The sequence below is a fragment of the Torulaspora globosa genome, chromosome 3, assembly GCF_014133895.1.
Source record: "Torulaspora globosa chromosome 3, complete sequence".
NCBI lineage: Eukaryota > Fungi > Ascomycota > Saccharomycetes > Saccharomycetales > Saccharomycetaceae > Torulaspora > Torulaspora globosa.
The window spans coordinates 90,301-110,118 of NC_050729.1; the positions used below are offsets into that span (position 1 = coordinate 90,301).

A 19,818-nucleotide genomic window follows, 5' to 3' on the forward strand; every position below is an offset into this window, starting at 1 on the left:
CACAAGCGTATATCGACTATCCTGCAGCTCGCCCAGCCCAAGTAATCAATGGGATTACATGAACAGCCCACTCTAGTGTCTCCTGTGCTGCCGGAAGAGCGAGTATATGCCTGTCACAGGCTCCCTGTCGGCTGGGTGGCAAACGAAGAACACCAAAGCGGTAAAGAGCTCTTATGACACGTTCGAATCCGTCGATGACTCGAGAACAGCCTGCAGAGGCAGCGATACTCGAGGAAGCAGCTTTTTGCGCGAGCAAAATAGGGGAAGCGACATTAGGAATCACTGCCAACCGCAAGCTTGTATCCTAACCAGCACCAGCCGCTAGTTCTAGTACATTATAGTCCGGTTCCAGATCTGCTTTCTGTTCCGTGTTGTTTACGCCTTACAGGATGGCGTCGCGGCGCGCTGATGGCAGCAACACCAAACTTCATAAGAAGTTACCAAACTAGGCCGCACAGTAAAGAAGGCAATGAGCCCGTCGAGGCTGACCGGAAGCTCGAGCCATGAAAGTGCTATGTGTCGCTGAGAAGAATTCGATTGCAAAGGCGGTTTCCCAGATTCTTGGTGGAGGATCATCGGTTTCACGTGACTCAAGTTACATGTATGTGAAGAACTACGACTTCCAGTATGATGGATTTCCCTTTGCCAATCGTGCTGGCAGTTGCCAGGTTACGATGACCAGCGTGGCTGGTCATCTGAGCGGTGTAGATTTCCAAAATGAGCAGTATGGGTGGGGGAAATGCAATGCGCAGGAGTTGTTCGATGCCCCGATAAGTGAAGTGCTGGACAAGAATCAAAGGAAGATTGCGGATAACATAAAGAAAGAGGCCCGCAATGCAGATTTTCTGATGATTTGGACCGATTGCGATCGCGAGGGAGAATACATAGGATGGGAAATCTCCCGCGAGGCAAGGAGAGGCAACCATCGGTTGACAGATGACGTGGTTTACCGCGCTGTATTCTCACATTTAGAGAGAAGACACATTCTGCAAGCGGCAAGAAATCCTCAGCGGTTGGATATGCGAAGCGTGAATGCTGTCAGCACGAGGATGGAAATAGACCTGCGAGCAGGCGTCACATTTACAAGGCTTTTGACCGAGACCCTGAGGGATAAGGTTGGTCAAACTAATGGCGTTGCCAGAATCGTCAACGGCAGTTCTGCTGGAAACAGAAAGAAAGACACTTCGAGTGTGATATCATATGGTACTTGTCAATTTCCAACTTTAGGCTTCGTTGTGGACAGATTTGAAAGAATACGAAATTTCGTTTCCGAGGAGTTTTGGTATATACAGTTACAGGTCCCGAGTGAGGCAGGAAACACAGCCTTTCAGTGGGATAGGGGTCATTTATTCGACAGGCTGAGTGTCTTGGCCTTTTATGAAGCGTGTATCGAAACAGCAGGCAACAAAGCAACAGTGATCGATCTTAGGTCGAAACCGACTTCCAAGTACAGGCCGTTGCCTCTGACCACGGTTGAACTGCAGAAGAATTGCGCAAGGTTTTTCAAAATCAATGCCAAGCAATCTCTTGAAGCCGCTGAGAAGTTGTATCAAAAAGGTTTTATATCCTACCCAAGGACCGAAACCGACACTTTCCCTGAAAAGATGGATCTCAAGGCGCTGGTGACTAACCAGGCCCAGCTACAACAGAGTGAAAACTCTAGGACCGCGTGGGCGTCATACGCTGCCGATTTGCTGTCGGAATCCCCGGGCTCGAATAAGTTTAAATGGCCAAGGAGTGGGTCCCACGATGATAAAGCTCATCCTCCTATTCATCCCGTCATCAGTCTTGGTCCACAGGCCAACATATCGGCTACCGAGAGGAAAGTTTACGAATACGTGGTTAGGCACTTCTTGGCGTGCTGCTCCGAGGATGCCAAAGGCCAATCAACCACACTGAAATTGAATTGGGGAGGTGAGATTTTCACCGCAAGTGGTCTTGTAGTATTAGAAAGGAACTTTTTGGAGGTTTACCCTTGGGCTAAATGGGAAACAACAAAGCAGCTACCGAGATTGGAACTGAATCAAGAGTGTCAGTTGGAGAAAACAGAGATGCGTTCCGGTAATACATCAGCACCGAAGCCGATGACTGAAAGTGAGCTGATCATGCTCATGGATGCCAACGGAATTGGAACAGACGCTACTATTGCTGAACATATTGAAAAGATTCAGGTACGAAATTACGTTAGAAGCGAAAAAGTAGGAAAAGAAACATACCTGCAACCAACAATACTTGGTATCGCACTAGTGCATGGTTTTGAGGCAATTGGTTTAGAAGATTCGTTTGCGAAACCATTCCAGAGAAGAGAAATGGAGGAAGGACTGCGACAAATATGCGCCGGAACCAGAACCAAGAATGAAATTGTGCTCGACATAATAAGCAAGTATAAAAGTTACTATGCCAAGACCAACAGCTCTAAGAGCAAGCTACTAGAAGTCTACGATCGAGTTCGTGCGATAATGTCGTAGTATTTTTCCATAGTTTTATTAGTAGGGGTTAAAAGGAATAACATAATAGTCATTTGTGCTGTACAACCTGAGGAATCATGTTTTGGGAGGATGTTCTACACCAACAGGCTGATTCGTTTGGCTCAACCTGAATCCAGGCTTTGATTCCGACAGACTCGAAGATCTTCTCAGCTCTCTTCTTAATTATGGTTGAGTTTTCGCCATCGTTGTATTGGATATGTATGTACCCGACCAAGGAAGGAGTGTTTGCTGAATGTTCGTGGGTACTGGCGTGTGAATGATCATGAGAGTCTGCATGTATGTGACCTTGAGAGTGCTCGTGGCAATGTGCCTGTTCATGCGAGTGGTCATGCGAGTGTGCGTGAGAATGAGCATGGGAGTGCCCACAACTGTCCACAGTTGCAGGCCAGAACCGTGGTGTTGTATAGCCGGTGATTCCCGGCGTGGCTGAGATTTGGTTCAATGCGTTTTTCACAGCGTTATGTTTTTTCTCGTCCAGTTTCAACAGGATTGAAGAAGTGGTCGACTTCAGCAGCGGGATCGCGCTCAACAGGATCAAGCTACCGATAAATATCGACGCAATCGGATCAAAGATATGCAAATGAGTAACCTTTATCAGAATCGTCGATACTATGACGCCGACCGAACCTAAAGTGTCCGCGAGAATATGCAGAAAGATACCTCTCATATTTTCGTTACTTCCGCCATGCGAGTGTCCACCGTGATCAAACGCAAACAGTCCCGCAAGATTAACTATCAATCCCAAAGTAGCCACCACCAGCAGCTCGCTCGTCTTGTGCAAATGCACCGGACTGAACAGTCGCCCAAGAGCCTCCACAAAGATGCCACATACGATCCCCAGGAGAAGAACCGCGTTCGTGAAGCCCGCCAACGTCTCCAGAAACCCCATAGCAAAAGGAAACTTATCGCTCGGGGGCCTTTTCGCCAACACCCCCGCGATCAGTCCCAGAAGTAACGAAGTGCAGTCCAACGCCATATGCAACGAATCGGACAACAGTCCGAGCGACTTGGACCGAAATGAATACAGCAACTGGACAAACATGAAAGTCGTGTTGAGAAGCAAGAACGAAAAGATAGACCGCGTGTCCTTATTCTTGGCTATCTGCTGGAAAAGACTGCTTGGAGTCTCCTCGCCGATGGTACTACTCTGTCCATGAGGCTCGATATCCACGGACCACGACACGTACTCCGCATACACCGCATACACTATCGTAACGCAATCCGCGAGTCTCGAGGACGAGATGGCATTGAACGACAAGAATTGCAAGACGACCGCCATCAAGGCGCTCGACACGATGAAATATCTTGCCATTGTGAGCGGCCTCTTTTGTTCTTCTGCCGCGAGGTCCCTCGCGGATACAAGAAGGATCACCAAACAGCCGCCGAACACAAAAACCATCAACAACTGAAACGACCACCCATAGGACAAACAAGCAACATACAGCACCGCCGCACACACCAGAGGTATGGATAAGACCGATTTCTTCCTGGCTGCCACCTCACCCTTCGGTAGTCGCGGCAGCACCACTTTCAGACATGCCACTAACGCCAGGTAAGACATCAGGGGCGGTAAGACCCCTGAAGCACCTGAAAGTTTCGCGACGACAGCGCTCAGCAGACACAGGGGAAGATATACCTTGAGCAGTTTGGACCACGAGTACCGCGGCGTGTCGCCGCACAGCACCAGTTTAATCGTCACCAGCGACAGCGCGGTGGTTTGAACTGTACCAAGGGCGAAGTTCAGTTGTGAGATAAGCGCCGCCAGCACTAGCGCAGACAACGCCGACCGGAGATCGCCCCACAACTTGAGCAAGAGTCCCACCACACACACACTGCACGCTGCAAACAGCGGCAGCAGCACGAGCCGCAGCGCGGCCGCACCGGGGCTTGCGGGGTTGCCCGCAAGCACCAGGTGGCTCGCCAAAATCACCGTCGGATACGCCAGTAGCAGCGGTATGGCAGACGAGATATCGATATGCTGCATCCGGGACCTTGTACCTACTGTCGACTACCAGAATTTGTCTCTATCTGGCCCATTCCTCCAGCCTGCAACCTCGATAAAGCATACCTTGCTGGACAAGCCATCAGTCATCACTACAGACGGAGTTCTATTCGAAAACCGATGTCCGAGAGATACCGGCACCATTCGGACAAAGCAGAAACATGGCAGATGCCAAGAAATAAACGCATAACGCTACCAATCTTCTATCCACATGACGAGGCTTCTCTATTATATGCATGCTCGAGTGCCGCATCGAAGTCGTCTCTCGAGGAAACTGCAAGATGCGGATTGTCGTAGCATGTCGAGGTTCCGAGGTGCATCGCATCTTGAAGCCGGTGGACTTTTTTTTTTTAGGAGTCTTTCGGGCATGATTGTCTGATTCTGCAATTGGGTTACCTCTTTGGATCAAAGTTCGACAGGGACTGCAAACTCATCGAGTGGGTGCTATTGAATGTGCCAAGGGATCATTACCAGTTTCTCACCATACGGGCGTTTCTTTTGGCTTTTTTTTTTCATCTTCCATTTCTTCTAAGCGGCTGCCTGGTGTATAAAATGGTGATTGTTATTGATTAAGCTTCGATGGAATTCTCACCAACTTTAATTTCTGGCTTATTGTTACATGGGTTTGAATTTGAGAAATCTGTAAGCGGCTATCATGTCTTCATTCAAGCGTGTTAAGGCGGCGATGTGCAAGGGGTTGACCTATCTGGAAGTGCCTGCGGAGAAGAGAGGCACTTTGAGTGTGTTGAAAAACCCGGATTTACAGCCTATTCGGGCGCCAAACCAGACCTGGGGGTTCTGGTCCAATTTCGCATACTGGGGTGTTATCTCTTTCTCCGTTGGTACCTGGGTGAGTGCATCTTCAGCGTCCCAGTATGGTTTGAGTTACGCTGCGACCATTGGTACTTTCATTGTTGGTGATGTGGTGACCATCTTATTCACTCTGGCCAACTCGTATCCTGGTTGGGATTGGAAAGTTGGTTACACTCTGGCTCAGAGATTTACCTTTGGTATCTACGGTTCGTGGATCGGTATTTTGATCCGTGTGCTGATGAGTATCGTCAATTATGGTTCCAACGCATGGTTGGGCGGAAGATGTTTCAACATGATCATCGACTCGTGGTCACATCACTACTTAACTTTACCCAACACATTGCCCGACAATGTTTACATGACCACTAAGGAGATTATTGGGTTCATGCTGTTTAACGTGATTGCTTGCTTCTTCTACTTGATGAAACCATATCACTTGAACTACATCTTGATCTGGTCGTGTGTTGCTACCTGTTTCTCCATGATGGGCATGGTCATCTACCTTACCAGCAAGGCTCACGGCGTGGGTGATTATTTTGTGTCATTAAAATCCACCGCCACGGGTTCCGATTATGCTTGGGCATGGGTTTATTTGATCTCGTATTGGTTCGGTTCAGTGTCTCCAGGTTCTGTGAATCAAAGTGATTACTCGAGATTTGGTTCTTCGCAAACTGCTATTTGGTCGGGTACCATCTTGGCTCTTTTGATCCCAACCACCGTGGTGCCAGTTTTTGGTGTGATTGGGGCTTCCACATGTGAGAAGTTGTACGGTCAGGTTTTCTGGTCACCAATGGACATCTTTGAGTTTTGGTTGACTGACAACTATTCCGCCGGTGCTAGAGCCGCTAGTTTCTTCTGTGGGCTCTCGTTCATGATGTCGCAAATCTCCTACACTGCTTCTAACTGTGGATTTGCCAGCGGTATGGATTTGTCTGGTCTATTCCCCAAATACATCAATATCACCAGAGGTGCTATCTTCACTGCTTGTGTCTCTGTCGCAGTCCAACCATGGAACTTCTACAACAGATCTAGCAACACTTTCTTGACTGTGATGAGTTCTTTCGGTATCGTCATGACTCCAATTATCGCCGTTATGATTTGCGACAATTTGGTCATCAGAAGAAGATCCTATTCTGTTTCACAAGCCTTCGTGTTGAAGGGTGAATACTATTACTCCAAGGGCTTCAATTGGAGAGCCTTGTTTGCTTGGATTGCTGGTATGACTCCCGGTTTACCAGGTATCGCTTGGGAAGTTAACAATAACTACTTCCACAACCAAGGCATTATCAACTTCTATTATGGTGATTCGTTCTTTTCGTTCCTGATTTCCTTTTTCCTCTACTGGATCTTATGTTGGCTCTTCCCATACAAGATTGATATCAAGAAGGATGACAAGGACTATTACGGAGCATTCACTGATGAAATGGCAAGAAAGAAAGGTCTGGTACCTCACAGTGAGATTTCGCCAGAAGAAATTGCTATTCATGAAATGACTAACAAGATTCATATCAATGATAGCGAGGCTGAAGTGGCTACCTGTGTCGAGGTCAGCACTGACAAGTCCGAACTCAAGAACAGAAAAGAAGAACAAAGTTCGCAGGTTTCTTCTGAACTAGAAAATACCAAGGATTTAGCGACCAATAAGATTGATAACGTCGAACTTTAGAAGGTTGGTCGTTAAACGATCCTTTCACTCATAAACAAAATGTACTTTTTTACGCATTCGATATAGACTAATAATAACATAATAATAACACTTTGACTTTACTATATCTGAGCCTCGAAGTTATCGTACTTCATCTTGAGCTGCTTTCTTATCCTTGACCGTTCTTTCCTGACCTCCCGTAGGTCTGGCGGTGCAGTAATCCCCAGCTCTTCCCTCAACTCGTCTATATCCCTATCAAGAATCTCTTCCCAGTAAACGTTAATCAACGGTTTACAGCTTAGACCGGTCTTTACGGCCCATGGCAAGTAAATCTCACATAATCTGTCCCTTTGAACTTTCTTCAAGCGCATTGGTGCCAGCAGCGCCCCCAGGACGGCCATAGGGACTCCCATGTTGGTACCTTCCAATGCCTTGACTGCAATCTCACCCTCAATAATAATCGGAAGATCGTTTATTGCGTGATAAAAGTCATGGCACTGTCTATACCTCTTGAAGATGTATGCGTGAACAGGGTCGTCAATGTATTTGACGGGCGCTCTTGTGTCTGGGGAAACTCCCTCTTTCTTCAGCCATTTGTAATAAACGTAACCAAGGGTATTCTTGGGCATCTTACTCAGCTTATCCATATGCAAAGTGTCGGAGTGGATATTAGGCTGCTCCCTCAGAATGCGTCTTCCAGTTTCGTCTGCCAACATGGTCTTCTTCAAATTCTCGAGGAAAATGGGCAGAGCCGATGCCTCTCCCAGTTGAACGATGTTCATGCCGTCTTCTGGATGGAAGTATGACTTCAGACCAGACACAACGAAAAGTAGTAGTTTCTCATGAGCATACAACGGGACATGTCCCTTGTACCTGGGTTTCATCGGTCTGCTATTGGACAAAGCTTTGAGCCTCCTTTCGACGTCCTCCTGTCTTTTCAGTTCTTGGTCGTCGTTCTTGTTATGCAATTCACCCCTTTCCATAGCATCTGCCAGTCTAGCCTGTTTGCCCAGTACGAATCCACCTAAAGTTAGAGCCGTTGCGACTAGGAATTGACGTCTCTGCTGCAAGGGCAACAGTCTCCCATTCAATTGGCCACCGCTAGCCACATATCTCAACATCAGGCCACGGACTCTTAGGCTTGTGGGTTCTGCAAAGGTTGGTGGAATTTCAAGATATAGTCGTATATGATAGAACTTATACTGCTAGAGAGACCATAGCACAAAGAGACTCCTAATAGACAAGGCAACCGAGATGACCACTGAGCTGTATCCATACGATTATTTCGGAGGCCCAGAGAATCAGGATCCTGTGAAAGACGGCGTTAGGGAACGCTGCTGGTTGATCGATGAGATTATAAAGCCACAACTGCCGAACATACTGGATAATGTGGAGAAATGCCTGGCGATGCTGCATGATGACCAGATCTTCAAGATGCCAATAAGCAGCCGGTCGAACGATGGCGGGACGGGCCCCTCGGTAAAGGGAGTTGTGACCAGACAGGGCCGCTACCTTCTGGATTTTAAAGCTATAGTCAAGTTCCCAGACTTTCACAAAGGCAAACAGATCGCATTGAGGATGAATACTGGCTCGAAGTTCCTCTTGTCTCAGGTTCAAACGATAGAGTCGAACTTAGGCAGTATTCTGCGGCTCCTGGAAGAGCTCGAGATGGTAGCTGATCCTGAAAAGTTTATCGAAGATATAGGCAGAGTGCTCGAGCTGCTCATTGGCTCTATTAACGTGCTACAAAATCCACCAAGGAAGCTTTCGTTCCCGGACAACAACAACTACCCGATGAAGCAGATGTTTCAAGATTACCGTTTGCTTTGTGAGAATTCGCATTACGAGATAAGTCTGGAGATACTACTTCTCAAAAATGAGCTCTGCATAGATTTCAGGAATCTTGAGAAAGTAGTCAAGAAGCCGTGGTGCCACGTCGACCGTGAAACTGGAAAGTCCTTCAGCGACAAGATCAAGGACAAACTGACGACAAACAGATCGAAAAACCTGGAAAGTGTCCTGCGGGAGAACGGCGTGCAAATCGAAGAGCCCACACTCATCAACAACCTCATGATGTCGACGTTCAACACTGAGACAACCACGCTCTCTCAGGCGCAAAACTATCTCAACAGATGCGTCACCTTCGGCGGAAAAGTGGTGATCGAGTGTGACAAACTGACGATGACAACAAGCGATCCGTTCCTCATAAGCATTACGACGAAGCTGAGCGCCCTGGAAAGCACGGTCAGTAATTTTTACACGAATTTGAAGATATGACTCCCGGCAGGCCGAGCACTACTTCTTCGCCTCCTCGAGTCTCTTTCGCAGTGCCTCCTTCAGCTGTTTCAGCTTCTTGAGCTCCTCCAATTCTTCGTTTGTCGACGACGCTATAATCACCGCGTCTGTGCTAACGTCAAACTCTGCGTTCCCCGGCCCGCCAATGCTGCTATTGTTCTTGCTGAGCCTCAGTTTGTTCAATTCGTACGTCTGCTGTAGCGTGTCCAACTCTCTTCTCATTCTATTTATCGATTTCTCCAGCTTGTCCTGCAGCGTAGTCACCAACGGTTCCACTTCCTCGATCAGGTCCAGCTTCGCTCTCTGCACATCATACTCCAGCATCAGCTCAAATACTCTCCTTGATTGTAGCATCGTCTGCGTCAGATATACGTTCGGTTTAGAGTTCTTCTCCAGAGTGCCAACAGAGTCTCTCAGCAACCCAACAGTGGTCTCCAGTGACTCAACACTGCGTTCCAGCGCATCATACATAACAACAATCGCTAGGCCAGCCCTCGTGAACCGGGATCAGGGCTCTCTCTTGCGGTGACCTTCGCAAGAAGAGCATGTTTTATACTTCGGACTAAGCTATTGACCTTCCTCTTAAAAAGACGACCACAATCTTGAAGTATCACAAAGAGAAGGCTGTCGTTGGATCCTTGGCTGCGATGACCGAAGTTGAGAGGAGCTGGAGGAGGACACCGGAATCGCACAGTGGAAGCAATGGTCAGATGCTGATGGGCAACGCAAGTCCAGTGAAGAGGAGAGCAAGATCGAACTCGAAGAGTAATGGTGGCAAGATGAGTGAGGAGATGGAGGAAGGGCACAAGCAGAAATTGCAGGAGAAGCGTCTAGAACAGCCTCTGGAGCTTGATACATTTCGGCCTGCGGTGGCTCCAAGAAATAAGTATACCCATATCATAATCCTCAAGTCTTTAAACGAGACTTTTGAGACGAAGTTTCTAGTGGTTCCTTTCAAGCCGGAGAGTTTCAAGTTGGGGAGACCGGTGGTGAACTCCAACGCTTCGAGCCAGAACTACGCCGGGGCCGGGGGCAACATTGGGAAACAGGATCCGCAACAGGTACCCCAGGTGCGGCCCGACAACGGGCATTTCGACTCGCGAGTGCTGTCACGTAACCATGCTTCCTTGAGCTGCGATCCTGCAACGGGCAAAATATACATCAGAGACCTCAAGTCTAGTAACGGGACGTTTGTGAACGGCGATAGGATAGACCAGAACGACGTGGAACTGAAAGTGGGGGATGTCATCGACCTGGGCACCGATATCGATAGCAAGTTTGAACATAGGAAGATTAGTGCTTATGTGGAAGATATCTCGGTAATACCCCTGATCAACGAAACTGCACAGACGGGCAATTCGCTATTCGATAGCAGCAGTGGGAAGGATGCATATGCAACTGGCCCACCAAGCGGAAGTACTGGTCAAGAATATATGTCGGGCTCCTCAACTACAGCGCAAAGAGCAGCTTTTGAAGCGGCGATGTTTGGTGACGTTAATAATCTAGACCTGGAAGACACAGTTTTGGGTTCCGAGACAGAAATTCTAAGCGGAATATTTATCAACAACTCCATTGGCACCAGTCCCAACTTAATAAATGTCATAAAGGCGCTGGCAACCGAGATTTCGTTGGAAAAACATGAATACGCCAAGCTGAAATCGATGGAAAGCTTTCTAATAAACTATACGACGAATCTGGAATACGTTAACAAGCTAATGGTTGAGAAGAATGATAAGCAGTTGGTAAAATTACAGAGTGCATTACGACAGAAAATGTCTGAGAAACAATCACATATAATGAAGGAGCACAAGTTGCAGCTGGATACTGTCCTCAGGGAGAAGAACGACATGCAAAGAGCGTTTGACATAGAGGCCACAAAGTCTGAAGAGCATATAAAAGAATTACAGAATGATCTAGAGGATTTACGCACCAGATTGGAAGTGGAGAAATACAGAAATGCACAGCTCAGCAAGAGTATTATAGAGCAAGATCAAAGAGATGAGCCGGCTCAAAACACGCAAAACGGTACAAAGCTGAAGGAAAACAGAGCGGCGTCTGCAGGAAAGGGGGTCGACTCAGAGCACAGGAGATTAGGAGGTGGTAGTTTACTGCTTGTAAGCGTTATATCTGTGGGGTTTATCGCTTACGCGATGACGCTTTCCTCTGAGAACCATGCATAGACCTTTATTGCAGTCCCTTGGACTTCTCAGACGGAATGTCCTCATATTTACATGTATTTGTTATGCATACGTATACGCAAGACCAAGGTGAACACTATTTTAGGGTTCGATCCGAGCTCAAAGTTCTATGTCGTCCAGCTCTGCCCTTTCTACGACATCTATGCCGATGACCTTTGCCAGTTCATTCACGAAGCTGACTGCAATATCCTTTGTTGTGATCGAGGAGGCTGGACGCAGCTCTTTAACTGAGGTTGCCAAACTATTCGGAAGACCGCACATCTCAAAGCTATTCAGGTAGGATAAGTCTGGACAAACGTTTATGCAAACACCATGCGAGGTTATAGATCTCCTAACATGAACGCCTATGCTGGCAATTTTTTTATCGGTAACCCAGACTCCAGTCTGGTCTGTCTTCCTGGCACGCACATCCAATGCTCCTTCGTCGTCATGTCCCTTGGCATCTCTTAAAGCATTGATCGTAGCATTTTCAATGCTCGAAACAAAGCACTTCGCAGGGAAATCTTTGAATGTTTTTAGATCCAAAATGATATATGCAACAACCTGTCCGGGGCCATGGAAGGTGACTTGGCCACCTCTCTCTACTTGGACAAATTTTGGCTTCATGTTGTTCTTTTGTGCCGATGGACAGAATTCCTCATACCTCGAGATTTGTTCCTCTGTGATCAGCTTCTTTATTCGCTTGCCGCCAGTGTAAGTGGGTTGGAATTCAAAGGTCAAAATGATTGGGTTAGGTTTCATATTCAAAATGCGATCGAGTATTTGTCTTTCATTGTCGTTAAGATTTGCGTTGGCCTTTTCTTGCTGCAACTGTGCTGTACGTCTCCTTATCTTGGCATGAAGTTCTTTGATGTCCAATTGAGCTTTCACAAACCGTTCCTGGATATCAATACCTTTCTTGAATGGCATTTGCTTGCTAAAATGCAGATGTCTGAGCACTTTCGCAGACTCATCAATAGGTCTTGTCTTCACCTTCGACTCGCAACTTTTGGTAGAGATTCGTCTCAATGTTGTGCCAGACTGAAGGCATCGTACTTTTAAACCATTTCGTAGCCACATTGCCATTGAAGCAGGCTTCATCACCAGGTTCAAGAGCTCTTGATGTGTCCTGTAGTCCTTATAATGGCTTGCAATGACAGAGACAGCTGAAAAATAGACCGATGAGCCAACTTCTTAGAATGGCCTTAGCAAACAGATCAATGTTGTTGGATAACCGGTTAGAAAAGCTGGTTGCCTGGCTAGGATGCTCCGATCAATTCTATCTATCTGATGATGTCGAGGTGAATGAATGTGAAGAATCAGGTAGAGGTGTGGTTCTCAAAGGCGGCGCCTTGAAGAAGAATGAGACGGTGGTTAGGGTACCGAATCGATATCAGTTGAATTTCAATAGTATTCTGTGGAACATGTCTCTCTTCAACCGCAGAATATGCGTCAGTGGTATCACCGTGAGCGAGCGTGAGAGACAGATACAGCGGGAGCAGCTTGATGACAATGACCCTAGATTCCGGCTATATTCTGTGCTTGACCAAGAGACTGTACTGTCATTCAGTTCGTTTCAATTGTTGGCGTTTTACATTTTGGTTGAACGAGTGTTATTACCCTTGTGGTTCAATGGATCAATTCAATCGTTTTGGCAGCCGTTTTTCGACGTTTGGCCCTCTAAGGAGGAACTGGGATCTATACCAGCTATTTGGAACAACTCAGCATCCTCTAGAGACAAGAAGCTGCTTGGATTACTACCGCTGGCATCGCAAAAGCTTATAAAGAAGAAGAACGCCTTATTGAGACAAGATTGGGATACCATCCGTCCTTGGTTGGTTAGCAGTTGCGAGCAGTTGTGGCAAGAAGGTCATCAGTGCCCATCAATTGAAGAAATTTATGAAGATTTTTTGCATGTATACTTCATCATTAACTCCAGATGCTTATACTCAGAAGTTCAGCTGAAAAAGGACGATGTCGAAAGTCAATTTACAATGGTACCGTTTGTTGACTTCCTCAATCATACGGATGAAGTGGATCAGCATTGCTATCCCGAGATCACGAGAGATCGTAAAGATCGACTAATGGGCGTCTTTAGCCTGAAATGCGGTAAGCGTGGATACGTTAAGGCTGGCGAGAATATTCTGCTCAATTATGGCCCACATTCAAACGATTTTCTTTTAAATGAGTACGGATTTGTGCTGCAGGAGAACCGCTGGAACTTCATCGACATATCAGATGAAGTCACGAACCTAATTGGCGGCGATGCTGTAATGATGGAATTCTTGAAGGAGCATGCCTACTGGGACAACTACACGATAAATTACTCCGAGATCAGCTATAGAGCGCTGGTTGCACTTAGCCTGCTTGTCACGCAAGACTACAGACGGGTCGAGAAACTACTGCTCGGCTACATTTCAGAGGATTACTTCTTGCCCAAGATTTCGGACAAGTTACGCGAGTTGCTGGAGAGATTGCTAGAAAGCTATCGAGACCGTCTCGAGTCTTTAACCACTCAGCCTGGAATGCCTGCTAATTTCTCAGCCCGAAATCTGGGGACTATTTACCGTGGTTACATAGACATTATTGAACATCACTTGGGCAGCTTGTCATAAGAAGATCCTTTGGATAATGCATGCTTCCTCTCATCTATAGATATTTATGACTCAAGGCCCTATGTCGTGTCAGTGCCACTTTACCTTTAACCAGATTCGTGACAGCTTCGTTCCATTTGCAATCGATCTTTCGGTAGGCAGCAAGCCGGACAAAGTATCCCGTGAGTTCGTTCACGTTTGTCGCCTCTAACTGGTCAACTTTTAGTCTCATCACGCTCTTTCTGTCAATACCACTGTTCAGCTCTTTCTTAATGACAGAATAAAGCCTCTCGCAGTCGAGCGCTATGCCGCTGTTCTGTATGTTGGCTAGGAAAGGGTGGGTTAACCAAAGTATTCTCATCTGCTCTTTAATCATTTTCCTAATCATATCGTCAGCCTGGCTCGAGAAAAGAAGCTCACCAATATACCTACATCCATAAATGGCCGCCAGTGGCTCGGTACAGCTTTCAACTATAAGCCGTTCCAAACGCATTAAGAGAAGCTCACCGTAGGAGTGGTAGCGAATATCTAGCGGTACGACTCCGCTCTCATTATTACTGGCAGCATCTAGCAACTTGAACAGGTCCACATCGTGCCGCCTTTTCAGCTCATCGTCGAACGTTGTGTTGAATGTGTAATGCTTGAAGTCCTTTGGGACTGGACTGATGCTCAGACTCAGCGTCCCCTGCTTGACATCGATTCGAAACTCATCGACGCTGGTAGCAATTCTACGCTCTCGTTGGGTTGTGACGCCAACGAACAGATTGGGTCTGGAATGCACAGTCCGCCATACCTTTCTGTAGAGATGCTCGATTGCACCAGCAGGCGGGTCCACTAGGAGTATATTGGAGAAACCATGGAAACAGGCACAATACTTCCGTATCGATTGAACCAGACCCTTGGTGTGAGGGCCAGAAAAGATGGCATTAGCTATGCTGGCGACTTGCCCGCTCGAGTACACCGGCGGAAGATGTGACGCCATGAACTGGGTATGGTGATAATCGGAATCATTTCCCTTCTGTATAGTCAGTTTAGAATCATTCTCCAGGAATCTCGACAGCTTTTTCTGGTCATTTAAGAGCAGCACGACCTGTGGAACCTTCGGTTGACTTGGTATTTGGGCTATTTCATACGCTAGCAGCGAGGCAATCGGATTGTTCACCAACGAATACGCTCTGGGAATGTTCGCCATGGAATTCTGACAACTCTAGAAGTGCTTCGAGGCTCATAGAAGCCAATTGCTTGCTCAGTCTTGTGTCGTCAGTAAGCTGCACTACGACTTTCAATTTTCGATACTATGTATCACAAACGATGGCCTAGTAATGAACACAGCGATGTAGGCGACTGGAGCTAGCTTACGCGTTAGCTCTTCTTCCCAGTTATCGGTTTAGCGATGCTTGTGTTGGGACTCACTGGTGGAATCGCTTGCGGTAAGAGTACGGTCTCGAGGAGGCTGCGGGAGAAGCACAAGTTGGCGATCATTGATGCTGATCAGGTAGCCAGGGACGTCGTGGAACCAGGCCAAGATGCATACAACAGGATTCTAGATGCTTTCAATGGCAAGGTTTCTAATTTGACACTTCCAGATGGGCATCTTAACAGAGGTGCGCTCGGTAGGTGGGTATTCGAGCATCCCGACGACTTAAAGAAGTTGAACTGCATCACACACCCGGCTGTCAGATATGGCATCTTCAAGAAGATCCTGGTGTGCTACCTTTGTGGCTACCGAATGTGTGTTTTAGACGTTCCACTACTATATGAGGCAGGTCTTGATAGACTGTGTGGGATTACAGTGACAGTTGTGTCGGATCAGGAACAGCAGGTCGAGAGAATTCTGGTTAGAAACCCTGGAATGACTCGGGAGGATGCGCTCAACAGGATCAAAGCTCAAATGACTACAGAGGAGCGCATCGAAAGAGCGGACTATGTGCTGGAAAACAATAGAGATGTGCCCTACCTTTTCAGGCAGGTCGACGAGCTTGTCGCCAAAGTGAATCCGACACTGCTCAGGACGGTCCTCGAATACTTCCCGCCGTTCGGAGCCGTAAGTGCAGCTGCTTTAGTCTTATCAAAATCGTTCTTGAACTCTCACAAAAGGAAGATGCAGTGAGTTTACATATCTACGTTACATAAGGGCCTATGTTGAAGCGATGCGATGGGATATGCAGTGAGGTTCACTGGGACGCCCTAGATGGATAGTCTATAGGAACAACCTCGGGAACGCGCTTGTAGGGCAGTCCACCTCTGTCCTTTCTTAAAAGGAGGCTGTTCTTGCCGAAAGCTCGTACGATAAGTGGTCCTTTGTTCTTTTTCATAGCGTCCATTGGCTCTTCGACGACAACAGGCTCTCGTGGCGGTCTGCTACTCAGTTCCGAGCTGAAATTTGTGAAGTTAAGTCTATACTTTAGAGGTACGACTGTTTCGCATGGGATGGGACCACCTTTGGTCTCCGTTACATCAAATTCCTCGGGCGATAAATCGAATTCAATGTCTAGCTCGGGAGCCTTTTTCTTATAGTTTTCAATCAGGACGGTTTCTCGAGGTTCCCCTTCCTTGAACGGCTTCAGTATCTTCTTCAGCTTCTCAGGTGCTACGTACAATCCTTCATTCGGAAGACCATCACCGTATACTTTCACCAGTATAGAGTCATCTACGAATTTGATGTTGTTTGAATTCTTCTTGGAGCTGCCACTTGCTTTTAGGATTGAATTCAAAGTAGCTGCTTCCTCCTTCTTGACTTTCTTCGAGCCATCCCGTACTGCGGCTGCAGAGGACTTTCTCTTACCATTTTCATTCACCGGCACATCTCCCTTCTTCAGGTACCTTGAGAACGATATCTTCTTCTTCTTCTCATCGTCAGGACCGTTCTTGTCATCCTGCTCCTTCAACGGCGGGGTGCCTGCTCTGTCGGTTGTAATCTTCTTGGCAGCAGCGACGTCCACAACCGTCTCGCTGGAGCTCTCGGTCAGCCACGGCGAGTTCGACAGGTCTGCCGGGAGAGCTCTCCTGAGCGATTCGTTGCTAAATCCTATCTTCCTCAGGAAAGTGATGTATGAGCGCAAATTGGCCGTCAACGTCGAGTCCAGCACGCAAAGGTTGATCATAGCCTCCAGAATTCTCCCCGATTTGCTCAACTTTTCATCGTACTTATTACCTAAGATCAGATTATCGATATAACTTTTACGCTCGGTAGGTTGAAGATATGGTAGTTCCTCCACAATGTAGTCCAATGGCTCGCAGTCCCCGCTGCTGTTGCTATTCTGCTTCCATATGTTGCCCAACTGCAACAGGTAGTCCGCATACATCGCTTTCAAACCTGAATAAAGCTGCTTATCCGCTGCGGTCACCGCAGGATCTGTTCCAGACTCGATATGCTGGTTATCCTTGGTAAATTGCGCAAACGCTGTCTCCAGCGACTCCATATACTTCTTCACCGTGGCAAACTGGCTCTGCGACAGCTCCGACGCCTGCTGAAAGTCTCTGATGTCGCTCCGCATCTTTTCGATCGCGCTTGACTGCAAAGCATGCGAGATATCCACCATCTGTGGTATTGGATGTGACATTCTGCTAGTCTCAGGGACCTCCAAGCCTCTTCTTGTTGCTGCTGGTCAGCTTCCAGCTCTCTTAAATAGTGAACTTCGACCACTTTGAATAGGTTTAGTCCTTCGTCAACTGTGATGGTTCTTTAAGCTGTAGAAAATTTTTCAATTAGCGCCATCTCTAAGAGATGAGCTGCGACTTAAAGAGTTTGGTGGAGCTGAAGCTGGTTGATTTGATCTATTGGCAGCTCGTGGACGTCGTGGAAGGATGTTGTTGCGATCATTGTTGGCGGTAGGAAAAAATCCGGCGACGAGAGCGACTTGTGGAAGCAGAAACGGCTGGTTCTTTGCGGCGATAAGATGTTATCAGAACGATCGATCAAGAGGCTATAATGGCGGCAGATCTGGTCAGAAGAGCTTTGGACGCTACAACGATCGAGTGAGGCGGGGGAGATTCCAGGGAGACCGCGAGAGTGGTGAACCGGAGCTGAATAGCGCACATTTCTCGAAACTGATTCACCATCCCAAGGAGGAAAACGCGCCAGAGGTGACGCTGGACCAACTTCTGGAGCAGGGAGTGATCGACAAGACACTGCATAAATCTGTCTCGAGGATGAAGTTCGCGGGACTGACTTCTGTGCAGCAAAAAACGATCAGACCGATCGTCGAAAGTAAAGAGCAAGATGTCATAGCCAGAGCCAAGACCGGTACGGGTAAAACTTTTGCTTTCTTAATACCAATTTTCCAGCATCTGATCAACACTAGGAGGGAGTCTCAGTACATGGTGAAATGTGTCATTGTGGCACCGACAAGAGATTTGGCTCTGCAGATAGAGAGCGAAGTGAAGAAGATCCATGAGCACAACTATGGTCTGAAAAAGTTTGGCTGTGTCTCGCTTGTGGGAGGCACGAATTTTGGCTCCGCTATGAGGAGAATGTCATCCCTGAGGCCCAATATAGTCATCGCTACGCCCGGTAGGCTGATGGCGGTTCTGGAACAGTACGCTGACAAGTACTTTAGATTTGTTGACTTCAAAGTTCTGGATGAGGCCGACAGGTTGTTGGAGATTGGATTCAAGGAGGACTTGGAGCAGATTTCGGATTTGCTGAACGAGAAGAACGCGATTTCTTCGGACCACATCAGGACTCTGCTGTTCTCGGCTACTTTGGATGAAAAAGTACAGCTCTTGGCTGGCAAGATCATGAACAAGGATGAATGCGTCTTTTTGGACACCGTTGACAAGAACGAGCCCGAGGCCCATGAGAAGATCGAGCAGTCCTTGGTCTTGTCTGAGAAGATGGCCCATAGCATTTACGCTGCCATCGATCATATCAAGAAAAGGATCGAAGCTGATAAAAATTACAAGGCGATTCTCTTCACCCCGACGGTGAAGTTCACCAGATTTCTATCGTCAATCTTAAGAAGCGATCTACGCTCCAAGCTTCCTGTGCTGGAGTTCCATGGTCAGATTGACCAGAAAAAGAGGACACATCTTGTGCAGCAATTTAAGAGAGACCGCTCTGGATTACTAGTTTGCACAGATGTTGGCGCTCGTGGTATGGACTTCCCCAATGTTGAGGAGGTGCTGCAAATAGGTGTTCCATCGGAGTTAGCAAACTACATCCACAGGATTGGTAGGACTGCGCGCGGAGGATCAGAGGGTTCTTCTGTCATATTTTTATGCGAAGAAGAGCTTCCGTTTGTTGATACCTTGCTACGCAGGAAGAAGGTCGAAATTAAAAACCAGGAAGAGTACTCTCCATCTGAGACCAGTGCCGCTGAGTTTGAACAAAAGGTCAATGATGAAGAACTACTGGCTGATGCTATTACCAGTTTGATCTCTTTCTACAGGTCCTCAGCCAAAGAATACGGATTTTATGAAAAAAGACTACTGCCGGAAATCGCATCTACTTATGGTATGTTACTGAACGATGAGCAGCGCAGAGTACCCATCCACAGTAGGGTGCAGCTAGACCGGCTTGGTTTCGCCCGCTCTCCTTTAGCCTCTGAAATGTTTGAGCTACATGGGGACGCAACGTCAGCTTCAAGAGGAGACACTCGACCACAGAGCCGCTCCAGGTTTAACAGGCGAGGCTCAAGCAATAATGGGAGAAATAAGAAGTCGTTCTCATCGAATTTCAATGATGAAGGTGGACGTCGTAACAATAGCTACGGCAGAAAGTTTTACGAAAGGAGACAGGGACATAATCCGGATTTTGCAAGCAGAATGGAGTGATTTTGTAAATAAAATGGTGATTTTCTAT

General features: G+C 47.3%; 13 protein-coding genes across 13 annotated transcripts; 7 read left to right on the top strand and 6 right to left on the bottom strand.

Annotated features, from left to right (window-relative positions):
* Positions 1 to 503: 503 nt before the first annotated feature.
* On the top strand, positions 504 to 2,468 carry TOP3 (DNA topoisomerase 3; the record flags this gene model as incomplete). Its single annotated transcript, XM_037282654.1, has 1 exon — positions 504 to 2,468. The coding sequence occupies one exon, from the start codon at positions 504 to 506 to the stop codon at positions 2,466 to 2,468; it is 1,965 nt and encodes a 654-aa protein (XP_037138549.1).
* A 49-nt stretch (positions 2,469 to 2,517) lies between these two features.
* Positions 2,518 to 4,473, bottom strand: MSC2 (metal cation transporter MSC2; the record flags this gene model as incomplete). Its single annotated transcript, XM_037282655.1, has 1 exon — positions 2,518 to 4,473. The coding sequence occupies one exon, from the start codon at positions 4,471 to 4,473 to the stop codon at positions 2,518 to 2,520; it is 1,956 nt and encodes a 651-aa protein (XP_037138550.1).
* Positions 4,474 to 5,146: 673 nt separating this feature from the next.
* On the top strand, positions 5,147 to 6,970 carry THI7 (thiamine transporter THI7; the record flags this gene model as incomplete). The annotated part of the gene is made up of 1 exon (XM_037282656.1): positions 5,147 to 6,970. The coding sequence occupies one exon, from the start codon at positions 5,147 to 5,149 to the stop codon at positions 6,968 to 6,970; it is 1,824 nt and encodes a 607-aa protein (XP_037138551.1).
* Positions 6,971 to 7,071: 101 nt separating this feature from the next.
* On the bottom strand, positions 7,072 to 8,070 carry COQ4 (ubiquinone biosynthesis protein COQ4; the record flags this gene model as incomplete). The annotated part of the gene is made up of 1 exon (XM_037282657.1): positions 7,072 to 8,070. One exon carries the CDS (start codon positions 8,068 to 8,070, stop codon positions 7,072 to 7,074), a length of 999 nt encoding a protein of 332 aa, XP_037138552.1.
* A 133-nt stretch (positions 8,071 to 8,203) lies between these two features.
* On the top strand, positions 8,204 to 9,226 carry RAV2 (Rav2p; the record flags this gene model as incomplete). Its single annotated transcript, XM_037282658.1, has 1 exon — positions 8,204 to 9,226. The coding sequence occupies one exon, from the start codon at positions 8,204 to 8,206 to the stop codon at positions 9,224 to 9,226; it is 1,023 nt and encodes a 340-aa protein (XP_037138553.1).
* An 18-nt stretch (positions 9,227 to 9,244) lies between these two features.
* SPC19 (Spc19p) lies at positions 9,245 to 9,715 on the bottom strand (the record flags this gene model as incomplete). Its single annotated transcript, XM_037282659.1, has 1 exon — positions 9,245 to 9,715. The coding sequence occupies one exon, from the start codon at positions 9,713 to 9,715 to the stop codon at positions 9,245 to 9,247; it is 471 nt and encodes a 156-aa protein (XP_037138554.1).
* A 176-nt stretch (positions 9,716 to 9,891) lies between these two features.
* Positions 9,892 to 11,424, top strand: VPS64 (Vps64p; the record flags this gene model as incomplete). The annotated part of the gene is made up of 1 exon (XM_037282660.1): positions 9,892 to 11,424. One exon carries the CDS (start codon positions 9,892 to 9,894, stop codon positions 11,422 to 11,424), a length of 1,533 nt encoding a protein of 510 aa, XP_037138555.1.
* Positions 11,425 to 11,541: 117 nt separating this feature from the next.
* Positions 11,542 to 12,522, bottom strand: LIP2 (lipoyl(octanoyl) transferase LIP2; the record flags this gene model as incomplete). Its single annotated transcript, XM_037282661.1, has 1 exon — positions 11,542 to 12,522. The coding sequence occupies one exon, from the start codon at positions 12,520 to 12,522 to the stop codon at positions 11,542 to 11,544; it is 981 nt and encodes a 326-aa protein (XP_037138556.1).
* An 80-nt stretch (positions 12,523 to 12,602) lies between these two features.
* RKM2 (protein-lysine N-methyltransferase) lies at positions 12,603 to 14,036 on the top strand (the record flags this gene model as incomplete). Its single annotated transcript, XM_037282662.1, has 1 exon — positions 12,603 to 14,036. The coding sequence occupies one exon, from the start codon at positions 12,603 to 12,605 to the stop codon at positions 14,034 to 14,036; it is 1,434 nt and encodes a 477-aa protein (XP_037138557.1).
* A 34-nt stretch (positions 14,037 to 14,070) lies between these two features.
* Positions 14,071 to 15,207, bottom strand: CBS2 (Cbs2p; the record flags this gene model as incomplete). Its single annotated transcript, XM_037282663.1, has 1 exon — positions 14,071 to 15,207. The coding sequence occupies one exon, from the start codon at positions 15,205 to 15,207 to the stop codon at positions 14,071 to 14,073; it is 1,137 nt and encodes a 378-aa protein (XP_037138558.1).
* A 201-nt stretch (positions 15,208 to 15,408) lies between these two features.
* On the top strand, positions 15,409 to 16,125 carry CAB5 (putative dephospho-CoA kinase; the record flags this gene model as incomplete). Its single annotated transcript, XM_037282664.1, has 1 exon — positions 15,409 to 16,125. The coding sequence occupies one exon, from the start codon at positions 15,409 to 15,411 to the stop codon at positions 16,123 to 16,125; it is 717 nt and encodes a 238-aa protein (XP_037138559.1).
* A 64-nt stretch (positions 16,126 to 16,189) lies between these two features.
* Positions 16,190 to 17,578, bottom strand: REF2 (RNA-processing protein REF2; the record flags this gene model as incomplete). The annotated part of the gene is made up of 1 exon (XM_037282665.1): positions 16,190 to 17,578. The coding sequence occupies one exon, from the start codon at positions 17,576 to 17,578 to the stop codon at positions 16,190 to 16,192; it is 1,389 nt and encodes a 462-aa protein (XP_037138560.1).
* Positions 17,579 to 17,822: 244 nt separating this feature from the next.
* Positions 17,823 to 19,790, top strand: MSS116 (ATP-dependent RNA helicase; the record flags this gene model as incomplete). Its single annotated transcript, XM_037282666.1, has 1 exon — positions 17,823 to 19,790. The coding sequence occupies one exon, from the start codon at positions 17,823 to 17,825 to the stop codon at positions 19,788 to 19,790; it is 1,968 nt and encodes a 655-aa protein (XP_037138561.1).
* Positions 19,791 to 19,818: the final 28 nt, after the last annotated feature.